We start from the raw sequence: 15,023 nt of genomic DNA on the forward strand, positions 1-15,023 counted from the left end.
TTTTCCTGGGCCTTCTATTTCACGCTGCGCCTTCATCTCATCAAAACGTTCAGTTTATTGTATGGTACAAATGAATAAATAAATTAAAACCGACTGAATGTGTCGCTTTAATATTTGCTTTTTCAATATGTCTTTAGTTGAATTCTGGCATTTGATTTTAATGAGAAACCCAGCACTCCTGCCCAAACTGAGATTTAGCGTCTGTAAAAAAAAAAAAAGTAAAAAATGCCCCGATTTGCTTCAGCAAATCTTTTCTATTTAACATTATCATTTCTTTGTGGTCCGCTGGTATAGTGGTTAGTGTCGTGGCATGCCACTCAGATGTCGCTGGGGGTTCGCGTCTCCCCCAGGGCGATGAAGAATCACTGGCTCTGTATCATGATCAGTTACTGCCGCTGTGGGAGATTGAAACCAACACATTCTTGGAAGCTTGAATTTCAAATGGCCCCCCTTCGCTGTGCTTGTTCCATGTCAATAGGTTTCATCTACTGAAAAAATAATACAAATAATAATATTTGTTTTGTATTTTATGAACGTAGCTCTACTCCTCTCCAGCTCTATTGTTTACCTACAGAATTTGGAAAATGACGTGATAATGACACTGAAATGAAAATGAAATCCCAACGTACCAATTATGCCAAATCATCACCATCACCTAAGCTCTTCGCTGGTTGAGTCGGTAGAGCTGTGGACTGGCACTCGCTGGGCCGGAGTTCGATTCTCCGGCCGGCTGATGAAGAGTTAGAGGAACTTACTTCTGGTGATAGAAATTCATTTCTCGCTATAATGTGGTTCGGATTCCACAATAAGTTGTGTAGGTCCCGTTGCTAAGTAACTAATTGGTTCTTAGCCACGTAAAAGAAGTCTAATCCTTAGGCCAGCCCTAGGAGAGCTGTTAATCAGCTCAGTGGTCTGTAAAACTAAGGTATACTTAATTAATTAATTAATTATCACCATCACCTTAGCACTAGCTCACTCTCTGGCAAAACTAAAGGGGTTTCCATTGACTCTAGACCCGTAGCTGGTGCAACCTCTCTTCATATCATTATTTTACCACCATTCCCCCTCCCTTCCTTCCTTTCATCATGCTGTCCGGCCACTCCAACTCCCTCTTCTCACTGTCATGAGCTCTGAATGGCTGGAAGGGCGCCATTACTCACCTTTATATCCTTAATCCATTCTTTCATTCTAGTCCAGTAAAATCGACTGAATGATTACGAAAATTGGTCTTGTTACCGCACTGTTACTTTGATTGTTGCATTTGCGAAATAAAGGGTAAAAATAAACGAGTGAAAAATGCGCCGAAGTTTCTTCGGCGCAGTCGAGTTTTCTGTACGGCCGCTACAGCGTATAATCAAGGCAACCGAAAGTGGATCTATCTGTCGGTGGTCTCGGTACAATGCTGTATGAGCCGTGACCCTTGAAACTTTAACCACGGCCCTGTGGTGGCCTGGCCTATACCGTTGCCAAAAGCGCGATTATAGCTAACTTTAACCAAATAAAATAAAAACTACTGAGGAGTCTAGAGGGCTGTAATTTGGTATGTTTGATGATTGGAGAGTGGACGATCAACGTACCAATTTGCAGTCCTCTAGCCTCGGTAGTTTTTAAGATCTGAGGGCGGGCAGAAAAAAATGCGGACGGACTGACAAAGCCGGCACAATAGTTTTCTTTTCAGAAAACTAGAAAATATCTGTCAGTGATTATTCTTAGTCGTCCTCCTGGTTTTTCGAGACTGCATAACAAAGCAAGCAAGACTGAGAGTGGAATTGAAATGTTGGTGATTCGTTGTGAAAAGGTAATAAAAGACAATGTCCACGCTTTTTCTCTCCTTTCTTTTTTTTTTACCGGAAACCTTTCCTGAATAAGCCTTTGTTAACTTCGTTATCAATGCAGAAATCCCTCCAGTCAAAATGAGTATGGTAGTATACAGCAACGATTGCTATCCACCCTCTCTAACAATTGTTTCTTAGTGCAACTGCGAAAGGGTTTATCTCCTATTACAACTTTCAGATCTTTCAATTAATATCTTGGTAATATCTTACATATGTAAATGAAATGTAATATTTTTCTTATTATGCAAATGAAATTTTATATTTTTCTTATTATGTAAAAGAAATGTAATATTTTCCTAATAGATAAAAAAAAAAAATTTCCCTTTCAGCGCTAATGACCTCATAGGTCCCAGCGCTAGGCCTCTGGCCGAAATTGTGTATTCCTGTACAGTAATAATGTCGCTGGTTTGCCGTTGTTGTTATTGAGAGTTCGAGTTTCCAGCGCAGGACTAACATCAAGTGTTACTCTTGTTGTTGTTGGTTGTGGTTGTTGGGAGACCTTGGATGCAGAACGATCTAACATTACTGTCGATATTGCGTTGTATTCTGGTCGTTATTACGTGATTAATCCGCTCTACTTGCCATCCTAATTAGAATGAGGGATAGTATATTTTTATATATATATATATATATATATATATATATATATATATATATATATATATATATATATATGTGAATATAAGAAGGCCCATAAAACACTATTTAAACGTTGAAACCATATATTTCGGGCACCAGCTTCTGTGCCCCTGTTCACTGGGGCACAGAAGCTAGTGCCTGAAATATATGGTTTCAATGTTTAAATAGTGTTTTATGGGCCTCTTAGATTCATATTACACTGTAGTATTACAGGAAAAGACATTCATATATATATATATATATATATATATATATTATATAAATATATATATGTGTGTATATATATATATATATATATATATATATATATATATATATATATATATATATATATATATATATATATATATATACATTATAAAATGCACTTTGAAATGTTGCAGACTTCTATCGTTCACAATGAAGCTGTCAAAATGTCATTACTGTAGTTAAGAAAACTTAACCTTTCAGGTCTAACCATAAAACGAATATTTCTTTTCAACGAACTTACGAGAAGTTGGTCTTTTCCAAACATGTTTCAATTTTTATGTTTTCAATATCCATTGTCATCCATTCTCATCATAGCGCTGAATGACCCTGTGGGTCCCAGCGCTTGGCTTTTTGCCCAAGTCACACACACAGTCCATTCCATCGTAGGAGACTAAGACTACCCATAGACGCAACCGACCTTGAGAATTAGGCAAAGCTGGGGAAAAAGTCGAAGGGAAACTTCTTTGCTTTGCTTGTTGCGCCAAAGGAAAACGGAGTTCGTGAGAATGTGCCTCTTAGGCGTGACGTCACGAATCGCCAGCGAGAGAACGAGGCTTGGAAGGACGGAAGCGGGTTTGGTAGGTAGGAAATTCGTCGCGGGCGCAGTCTGTGTTGTGGTGTGGTGCTGTGATGAATAGACCGACATCGCTACCGGCGCAATATTACGTCATCGGTCGTATCACATGCCATTAGAAGTACGGCTCTTTTTTTAACTTCTCGTCTAGAACTGTCAAACTGCGCTTTGCATTGATGCTTTTCCGTAGTATCGACACGGAGTGATTCGCGTTGTTTTTGACGTTTCGCGGACAGAAACAACCTGTTTTGGAAAGCAGACATAAAGTGTCATAGATGTCTTATGTTTATTTCGTGACAATACAATACTCGCAAAGAATTTGTGTGATGGCGTTTTGAAGTTTGAAGTGAGAGAATGTGATTGTTACCAAACTTGCACCGTTGAAAGTCAACGAAACGGGTTGGATTTCTTATTGAAAGTGACTCTTCCCAATGGATCGTCTAGTGAATGTATCGTGCAAATCTGATGAGTTTATCAATGTATTTATTTTTTAACTGAAGTAGATGGTTCTCACCCAGGAAGAGAACAAAATTGCGTCGAGTATTGCTGCTTCGTCATAAAGGAAATTATGGCTGAAAGTTGTTTTGTCATTGACTTGCGACTTGGAATGATAATAATTCACGGAATTCATTACTACCTTTTCAAGGATTATCACAGTCACTTTTGGCTGTATCGCTCGTCGCTAACTTCAACAAATACTTTTATTTTATTATTATTATTATTATTATTATTATTATTATTATTATTATTATTATTATTATTATTATTATTATTATAGGGGGGATTTCAGTTACTGCAAGGTAATTTAGAGAAGAAAATAGATTAATTTATAATTTTTAAGATACGTACTGGAGACAGAAACGGAAAATTCACGTCGTGTAATGCACATATCATTGTACACACCCACATAAATATATATGTATATATATACACACACACATATATATATATAATATATATATAAACCCTATTTACATATGGGTGTATACATAAAAAATTATATATAAATATATATATATGTATAAAATGTTATATAATATACATTATATTTATATATATACATATATATATGTATATGTATAAATATACTTTATATATATATTGTGTTCTCGAAAAAGAGGTATATATATTCATACGAATTCTTATTACTTTGTACATGTTCGTTCGTTCATATACTTCGCAAGTATAAATATTTTTATGTTATCACAATTTTATAACGATTAAAATTTTTCAGTAAAAACTGTGGCTAAACGAACATAGAAATAATATACTATATCAGCAGCACAAATGTAAGATCGCTATTGTTAACACCTGTGATCTCTCTCTCTCTCTCTCTCTCACTCAACCTGTGTTGCTGACAGAGATAGAGGGAGAGCGATGATTCATACTAATTCTTTGTACTGGAGACACGCTCGGGTTGATTACTGTTAGATTCGGGACGTATTTACACACAGACAGTTTCCACTTCCTCTTGTGTTCATGTATGGTTTTCATTCACACCATTCGCCTGTCATGCTTTGCCAGCCATTACAGTATTCATCTATTTTCTTGTACTGTTAAGCACAAAGTGGCTGGAGATATTATATGTTTAGGTAACAGATTTTAGGGCCAATTGTTAGTTTTCTGTAAAAGAAAACTGTTGATATGGCTTTGTCTGTCCGTCCGCACTTTTTTCTGTCCGCTCGCATCTTAAAAACTACTGAAGCTAGAGGGCTGCAAGTTGGCATGTTGATCATTCACTCTCCAGTCATCAAACATACCAAATTGCAGCCCCTAGCCTCAGTAGTTTTTTTATTTTATTTAAGGTTAAAGTTAGCCATAATCGTGCTTCTGGCAACGATATGGGATGAGCCACCATCGGCCCGTGGTTAAAGTTTCATGGGTTGAGGCTCATACAGCATTATACAGAGACCACCGAAAGATACATCTGTTTTCGGTGGCCTTGATTATGCTCTGTAACGGCTGTACAGAAAACTCGATTGCGCCGAAGAAACTTCGGCTCATTTTTTTTTTACTTGTTCTTCATAGTTTTGAACGATGTTTTATGTCGAGGGGCTTTAGGATTAAATGGAAAAATTATCTCTGGATACCTGTCGCCATTGTGGAACAGATGGTTGAACACCTGTTTCTTTTATTATTATTATTTTTTTTTCTCAGTACAAGAAGACTCGTCTGATATTCTTTGTGCTGTGGTTGGGGTCCGAAACACAGCAACGCCTTTTCTTATTAAGTATTCCTTCACAGCGGTGATTAAGTTTGATTTGAATGGATGACCAACAAGTATGATAACTATATATGTATAATATATATATATATATATATATATATATATATATGTATATATATATATATATATATATATATATTCATACATACATACATATATATTTATATATATATATATATATATATATATATATATACATATATATATATATATATTATATATATATATATATATATATATATATATATATATATATATATATATATATATATATATATATATATATATACACACACACACACACAATTTTACAGTTTTAAGTTCATTCTTGACCCTTTAAACGAATGAAGTCGTTAGATAAATTCTTTATCCTATAGCCTACATACCTGCAAGAAGCAAATGTATCAAGTCTGGAATAACTCGCTTTACACATCCAATAGGCATCTGTCATGAACAGCTGCTTACAGCTAGCTCTCGGCTCACGTTTCCTAGGTCTGCGGTTAGCTCCTCTTCTACCACCCACTAATTCCCCGAGTTTTAAATGGATTCAGTTTCTGCTGCTGCTGCTGCAAGAAAAAGGGCTCTGGGATCGCTACGTCATCCAAAAGACTCGCTGAGAAACGGAAGGGTGTATCCTTGTGGCGCCACCCCTCTAAAAGGGAAGGGGGGAAATAGACTGTGGTGGAAAGGATAATAGTCAGCAATTCTCACATGACTTTCATATTCTCAAATATTAAGCCCCAAATATCCCTTAACGTCGCATATTCATATTACTTAGGAAATAACTATACTGTACTTAAATGCATGGTAAGTACTGCCCTCGCCATGATTCGGATCTATACCTTTTGGCTTTTTTTTTTACAGAGATTACAGTTACTTATCTACTCAGTTATCAAGATGGATATCTCTCTTAATTACAGTACAGATGAATTATTACTGTCAAAACAGTATCAGACCCAAAAGGGGTAGATTCGAATCCTTGCAACGGGAGATGCACATACATATTTACATAAACTTAATTCTATGTTAAGGGTATTTTTGCTTAATAATTTAACACACACACATATATACTTATGTGCACATATATACATATATATAAATGTATGTATGTATGTGTGTGTATGTGCCAGTATAACTGTGAAATGCATTGAGCAATGTCAACCAAACTTGGTATACACATGACTTACTATCTATAAATCACCACTGTTGGGGTAAGACATCACTATCACCAAAGGGCACAAGAGGGGGTTGGGGTGGGAAGGGCTTCCCTGCAACGGGGGCTGGTTCTGCCCCGTGAAACGGGGCTGCTTATGCCCATAGACTTAGTAACTTTGCGAATTTATCATGCCTAATTTCGGTATACTTATGACTTACCATCTGGAAAAGAATACTGTGGGGGTAAGACATCAATGGCACTAAAGGGGGCCGGGGTTGGAAGCGGGTGACAGAGAGAGAGAGAGAGAGAGGGAGAGGAAGTGAGAGAGAGAGAGAGAGTGGAGGGGGTGTTAGGGAGGAGAAAGAGGGAAAAAGTGAGGGAGAGAGAGAGAGAGAGAGAAAGTTTATCGGTTGTCATTCAGAGTTATCCCGGGCAGTGCCGGGTTGGTCAGCTAGTGTATATATATACATACATATGTATGTTTGTATACATACATACATATTACAGACGATACGAAAAGTTATAAATTCATATTGTTCCAACGATGAGTGCTTCAAAATGTAACATACAAATTTTTGGTTCTTTTTTCTTATAATATTGTTTGTGATTTATCTTTTCCCTCTCGAATCATAATATCGAAATTCTAAAATGGTCCAGTCTCTCTCTCTCTCTCTCTCTCTCTCTCTCTCTCTCTCTCTCTCTCTCTCTCTCTCCTCAGACACAGATGACTGTGAAAAGGGTATTGGCAGCAGGTTTTTTATAGGGGGCAATTAATATTAACTTCGTTTGTGTGCGTCGGAACTTCGCTAGATTTATGTTGTATATTCGTGCAAATAAAAGGTCGTAATGTATATCTTTCGTTGCTGGATCTCGTACTGTGGCTGATCTTACATTAGGGAAAACATTGCAGTTCTTTCCTACTAGCTGCTCCAATTGCAAGAGGACGTGTTGGCATACGGGCACCTTAATCTAAAGCAACAGAAAAAACATGAATTTTCGGGTGCTTTGCATATGAGCTTTACATGCTTATTCCATAATCTCTCTCTCTCTCTCTCTCTCTCTCTCTCTCTCTCTCTCTCTCTCTCTCTCTCTCTCTCTCTCTCGTAGTTAATTTGTCGAGAAGAACCAAGGGAGAATAGATATGTTTTTGATTATGGTTGTGGAATTATGTTCAGTTAAATGTTAGTTTTAGTGTTATAATTTAGCATAAAGTAATAGATTCCACGAAACCTCATGCGTTCCTTTGAGTGACCCAGACATTCCAAGCCGTTGCGAATACCAGATATTGGCTGCATTTCTCCCTTTTCTCCTCCGCTGCCCAGCCTCCATGCCCCTACCCCCACTGCCCTCCACCCCTTTGAGACTAGCCGGCCCTCCTTTTCAAATGCAACATATTGATCTAGCACGACCTTGCATCCCGTAGCCTACCCTGAGGTATTCATGAGGTGCAGGAAGATTTTCATTGTGGCGGAATCAACGAAACGTTGTTGTTATAAGACCAGTAATTTTGTTACTGGTGATATCTGTATGTCTTGCAATAAGTGTTTAATGTATGTTCGACCACAAAGTCAAAGCATCTTAGGACATCGTTTCTGAGAGGTCACGGTTCCTCGATTGGTTTTTGTGAGTGGTGTTAATCTATTAAGAAAATAGTAGAGAAAGCTTTACCATTTATTTTACTGATCATTTAGCAACTCTGGTATTACAACTATTTTTTATTTTTTTTATTTTTAACTATGCCTATTAGTGTAATTTCCATATAGTAGCTGGAACGCAATGACCTTTTCTGACACAAACAAGTAATTTTCATATCGACGTGATTTCAATCCATATAGTTCCATAAATCATTCATTCAGATGGGTGGCTAGGCATTGTATGGGTCCAGATGAGTCAAATATTAATTAAACGGATGGCACTCTAGCATTCTTATTATCAGTGGTAGTAACGGCTTTAAGACTTGGAATATTCTTCTGAATTGTTTAAAATAACTCAGCTTCTCATACAAATTAATATTTGATTAATTACCCTGATTGCGTGGAGATCGAACCATGTCGATGATATTACGTTTTGGTGCTATGTTACGATGCACCTCGTAGGGGTGTTAGTGCCGTCAGTGTACCTCATGCAGTGCAGTGCAGGCATTACTTAAGTTTCTTTGTGGCGTCCCTTCGGCCCCTAGCTACAACCCCTTTCATTCCTTTGACTGTACCGCCGTTCATATTCTTTTTCTTCCATCTTACTTTCCACCCCCTCATAACATTTGTTTCATGTCGCAACTGCTATGAGGTTTTCCTCCTGTTACACCTTCCAAACCTTTTACTTTTGCTTTCAGCGCTGAGTGACCTCATAGGCCCCGGCGCTTGGCCTTTGGCCGAAATTCTACATTCCATTCCATTTGTGCCTGTGTAACCGAACCAGTTGTGGTTGGAAAGACCGCTTTTCAAAATGGAATTCCTTTAAGCCGAAACCTTGGTCGATAAAAAGTAGGTTCCGCTGTCTTTTTATTAGTTTTGATATCAAGCGTGAGAGGGATTACCGCAATGTTAACTTGAGATAAGAGCTCTGATAACTCTTGTCATGAAAGTGAATCTCTGACGTAACAGGAAGAAGCGTTACTTAAACGATTACGCAATCTGGGCATTGTATGAAGGGATCTATCCTGGCCAAGGCGATACTAGGCTTTAACAAGAAGAACCTTTACCCAAACGATTACGCAATCTGTGCAGTGTATGGAGGGATCTATCCTGGGTAAGGTAATGCCGCGCCTAATCCCGGTCTTGTCGTGTGTCAGTTTTAAGAAGCTTTTCTGCCGCACAAAGGAGCCTTAGACCGCGGAAAGGTGGAGGGTACGTCTTCCACCTGTATCATCTCATGCAACGCTTTTCCTTTACAAGAACTGGGAACTTTTTCGCCAGTAAGAAATTTCAGCGCGAAGTTCTAATTTCCACTCGACATTGTCAGCAGTCGCGTCTGCTGATTCGGTGCTGTCATCTGGATCAGTACACAACCCATTTGTTCACTGAACTGTAAAAAAGGGTGAAGCAGTTTTACTGCCTGTTGTTGTCGTGTTGATCCGCAAAAAGTGTCAATACTGACCTAAATAGCGTTGATTTTGAATAGGAAGTTGTTTGGTATATATTTTATATATATATATATATATATATATATATATATATATATATATATATATATATATATATATATATATATATATATATATACATACATATATTTATTTGTTTTTTATATACAAATATATATATTTATTTATGTTTATTTACTTATTTACTTATCTATACACAATATGGGCGTGTCTTGAATCTTATTTTAGATTTATAACTGCTGGTGTTAACTGGATTTTTTAGGACTTAAATTAGGAAATAGAGAAGAGATCGAATTATAAGAACACTCTTGCACGTAGAGTGAGTGAAATGACTTTCACCCTCGTTTGTCATCCTTATTCACTCACATATACGGAAAGTCTTATAAATGAAATATTAATGCCTACTGCGTTGCAAGTCACCGTTCTTATTAATACTTTTAGTACGTGACGTGCCGTGACGTGACGTTTTCCTTTCATATTTTTTACTTCCTGTGTTGGGAAGGAGATTAGGAAATTCAGATGAAATGTCCAGCTCAGATTACAGGATGCGTGGCAGTTTCACTATCGATTCCGTATAGCCTGCAATCGAGGGCGATAGAATACGGCTCTGTCCAAGATTATTTCAGAGAATATTCGTGATGATCTGCGCACTGGGGAGCCATAAAAATTTCATGGGGGGCCCACCAATTTTCATATACATACATACATATATATATATATATATATATATATATATATATATATATATATATATATATATATATATATATATTACTAAAGGACCTCATTCAAACTGGATGGTATCTAATGGAGTATTTATTCAGTTTAAATGAGGTCCTTTAGTAATTCTAATAATGCACAGAACAATTGTATGTATGTTGATAAATATTATATATATATATATATATATATATATATATATATATATATATATATATATATATATATATATATATATATATACACATTTTCCTTTATGTTATTATCTAAATCTTCAATATTATTATTTTGTCATTATTTTTCATGGGAGTGGGGCCCACGTGCCCAGATACCCCCTCCCCTGTATCCGCTAGTGGATCTGCGTTTGTAAACTATTCTTCAGCATTGCAGTTTTTCATGCTATGCTCGCATGATCCCAGCGTCCCTGCGTTGAGGCCTGACTGGCTGCTCGCTCTGTGATTGCAGAAATGTGTTGCAATCTATAATGCAAAGTTACCACGCCTGGTTTAAACTGTATTTCGCTGCAATGAGGAGCTTAGTGCACGGGAATTGCAGTCAGGGTTTTGTGATATGGTTCGTATATTAGCTGAGTGTGTGGCGGGTATGTTAAAAAAAAAAAAAACAAAGGCTGATACTGTTCGAATTAAATTTAATTTGTGGCTGTCACCGTGTAAATCCTTTAACAACGTAGAATGAAGGTTATGATCGCTAGCTGAACAAGTAAAGAGTTATTTAAAGCAAAAAAGAAAAAAATAATAATAATAATAGTAAAATAAAAGAAAAAGAAAAAAATACGATGGATTCGGACGAAAATACTATGTCATCCATTATTATCTCCCACGGTTTCCTGCGGATCACACTAAGATCTTACAAGAATATTATCTCGTAAAGATACCAGAAAGAGTTGCTGTGGAATTTCCATGATTTTTAGACACAGCTTTCATTATCTGGCATTTTTATATAACACAACAGCTACGTTAACATTGATCATGTAAGTTGGCAATGACACTTGTGATTTCAACATGTGTTGGATTACAGGTCGAGTCTCTCTCTCTCTCTCACATACTTTTAAAAGAAGAAAGCAAGCTAATCAATAAAGCTTTACACCTCCAAAGAATCTTTCCTGTTGAGTTATAGAGTTATATACTCTAGCGTTACTTCATGAATGATAATCCTCAACAGTAGGGAACTGTCAATGTGGCTAATGAATAAATTAACCATCGTAAGTATTAAAAACTTGTTAATGGTTTTCACGTTTGTGATATAAGATCTGGTATTGACTGTTTTCGTCTTTCAAAATTATGATGAATTCATCTGCATTGTTCGGGAAGGAACCCAACAGCACTATGAATGCTCTCAGATGTTGGAGAACAATAAAGTCATTTTCATCATTATTATAAAAATCGATACTTTTATGTCCATCAGTTACGGATGCGTAAAAGGTGTGGTTCCGAAGCTGTATAAGCTACGTCATTATGCTAATTACACGGACGTTACAAAGGTACTGAATAGAATATGATCCAAAGTTTTGACAGAACGTGTTTTTAGATCAGAGGAAAATAAACATGAAGTCTGTTTAGGCTGTTTGGGATACGGAAAATATTTTGTGTCGGTCCTGAGTCTGTGTTTGTATGAGTCTGTAGAGAGAGAGAGAGAGAGAGAGAGAGAGAGAGAGAGAGAGAGAGAGAGAGAGAGAGAGAGAGAGAGAGAGAGAGAGAGAGAGATTTTGGGACATGGCATTGCTACAACTATGGTCATTGACACTGGGGAAAGACAGGTAATGTTGAACCAAGCTATATGATGACCTTTCATTTACAGCCGTCAGTCACCTAAACGGCCGTCGGTCTGTGTATTGCAAATAGTGGGATTCGTATACTTAACAAAGGCCTGTTGGTTCACGAACTTGCTTAAAAACCTTTCTCAGGATAAGAGTGAAATAATTGAACACATGCTACAAAACAGAGGAGAGAGAGAGAGAGAAATTTTTGGGACATGGCATTGCTACAACTATGGTCATGACCTGGGGAAAAAAATGTTGTATATGGTGACCTTTCATTTACACTATACTTAACAAAGGCCTGTTGGTTCACGAACTTGCTTAAAAACCTTCTCAGAATAAGTATAAAATAACTGAACACATGCTACAAAACAGGAGAGAGAGAGAGAGAGAGAGAGAGAGAGAGAGAGAGAGAGAGAGAGAGAGAGAGAGAGAGAGTATCCTGGTGAGTTCCACAGCCTTCTCAGAATTAGTATAAAATTTGAACACATGCTACAAAACAGAGGCCGGATATGCAAGTAAGAGACTCCAGAGATAAACAGAGAGAGCCTCCTGGTGAGTTCCACAGGTAACCGACAGGCCGGATATGCAAGTAACTACTCCACCCATAAACACCGAGTAACCGATCGGCGGATAGGAATCTCAACCCCCATATCTCCCCCTCCCCCTTCTCCCCACACACACACACACACACACACACACACACACACACACACGCTACCTCCAATGGTATCCCATCAGGAGGCCCTTGGTCTCTCAATATTTTTTCCTCCTTGCTGCGCCCCCTTCATGTTTGTTTATTTCTGGAAAATGTGACAAGTCCTTTTACAATAATCCCATTTGATAAAGCAAGGTAAACCAGTGATGATACATGCCTATATTCCCAGTGGTATGTATATATTATGTATGTATGTATATATATATATATATATCATATAGATATATATATATATATATATATATATATATATATATATATATATATATATATATATATGTATATATATATATATATATATATATATATATATATATATATATATATATATATGCATATATATAATCTACCTGTATTAAGCCATAGATACCACCTACTATTGAATTCACTTTACTTTATGAATACCCTACTCCCAAGGGAAATTACAGTTGATAAGTGTATCCACCTGGATGACTTGGTTAAATCAAAACGTATCAACAAAGTTCTCCTCATTGGCTAAGGAAATCAAGGAGAACTTGTAACGCACTGTCTTCCATATGTGCTGGAAGACCTTTACGTCAAAGATCGAGAAAACTGAAAGATATTAAGAACACAGTAAAAGTCAGCACCAGGGTGTAGTTCAAAACCTAAAGAAGCTCTGGGTCTTCGTATAGTTCCTCATCTCGCGCCATAATTTTGGGTGGAAGACACGCAATGCGCGCCTTGTAAGTGGTTAGAAGCAGAACATACCGAGCGGAACATCACGTGTGCTTCTAGATAAGGCTGATCGTAATATCTCTCCTGCTGAGCTGAGACAAGTCAAGAAGTCAAGGTTTCAAATGTAACTGAGCATCCATTATAGTGACGACCTTTGACTGCTTGGAAGGAAAGATGAAAACTCCTTTCTAGGGCTGGAAATTTGGGGATGATTATAATTGTTCTATATGATAATTAAGAATGCAATTCCCTCTTTCCAAATCGTATGTCATAGATTTATATCCCAAATGTCGATGAGCGTCACGAATAGAGTTTCGGAATGACAGATTAAGATCTTCTTGTGTTTAATAAGGATTTTGTCGGAAACAAGAAAGCAATGCCCAAGAGTTTCACCTTACCGGTGACTTTAGTTTTCTAAAAAGAAAACTATTGTTCCGCACTTTTTTTCTGTCGGCCCCCAGATCTTAAAAACTACTGAGGCTAGAGGGCTGCCAATTGGTATGTTACCATCCGCCCTCCAATCATCAAACTTACCAAATTACATCTCTCTAGCCTCAGTAGTTTTTTATATTTTATTAAAGGTTAAAGTTAGCCATAATCGTGCTTCTGACAACGATATAGATCAGGCCGCCATCGAACCGTGGTTTAAGTTTCATGGGCCACGGCTCACACAGCATTATACCGAGACCACCGAAAGATAAATCTATTTTCGGTGGCCTTGATTATACGTGTTTAACTCGCCAAAGCTCTAAGAGCCTTTGTGACTTGAAAGGTCGTTCAATCATGAGCACAGTGAGATGTCAGATCAGCAACAGCCTTTGATTGCTAATATGCAACATTCTCGCGGTAGCTTGGTTAGAAAATGGTTACAGATGTTAATTAAATTATAAATTATACGTACACACCCATATATATATTATATATATGTAAAAGAGAACACCACATGGAATATATATATATATATATATATATATATATATATATATATATATATATATATATATATATATATATATATATATATATATATATATATATAAGCGAATGCCACATGGAAATGACAGGCAGAAGTTCAGTACCGAGCGCTTTCACGTTTTATTCACATATCTTCGGGGTACACAAATGAGACACAGTTGAAAAGAAGTTTGCAAGGTAAACAAAGAGATCAAGAATAGCAGATGCTTAATTGTCCAAAGGTTGATAAACAAAGAGATGGTCCATTATATATATATATATATATATATATATATATATATATATATATATATATATATATATATATATATATATATATATATATATATATATACAGTAGGTTCCCATAAAAAA

At 36.8% G+C, this 15,023-nt stretch overlaps 1 protein-coding gene across 28 annotated transcripts in view; it reads left to right on the forward strand.

The window, feature by feature from the left end:
• The window catches only part of LOC136850546 (CAP-Gly domain-containing linker protein 1-like), a 673,714-nt gene that overhangs the window by 101,352 nt on the left and 557,339 nt on the right, over positions 1–15,023 (forward strand). For 6 of the 28 annotated variants that reach the window (XR_010856647.1, XM_067124148.1, XM_067124170.1 and 3 more), the window contains exon 1: positions 3,299–3,418. The exons of 18 other annotated variants lie outside the window; for them this stretch is intronic. Coding sequence is in view for 3 of the 10 variants with exons in the window: in XM_067124146.1 (XP_066980247.1) it covers positions 3,407–3,418 (12 nt within the window). In the remaining 7 variants the exon portion in view is untranslated. Of the gene's footprint in view, positions 1–3,294; positions 3,419–15,023 lie in introns of those variants that run through there. 4 more of the 28 variants (XM_067124146.1, XM_067124151.1, XM_067124160.1 and 1 more) reach the window with 2 other exon arrangements.

Source organism: Macrobrachium rosenbergii, chromosome 22, assembly GCF_040412425.1.
Source record: "Macrobrachium rosenbergii isolate ZJJX-2024 chromosome 22, ASM4041242v1, whole genome shotgun sequence".
NCBI lineage: Eukaryota > Metazoa > Arthropoda > Malacostraca > Decapoda > Palaemonidae > Macrobrachium > Macrobrachium rosenbergii.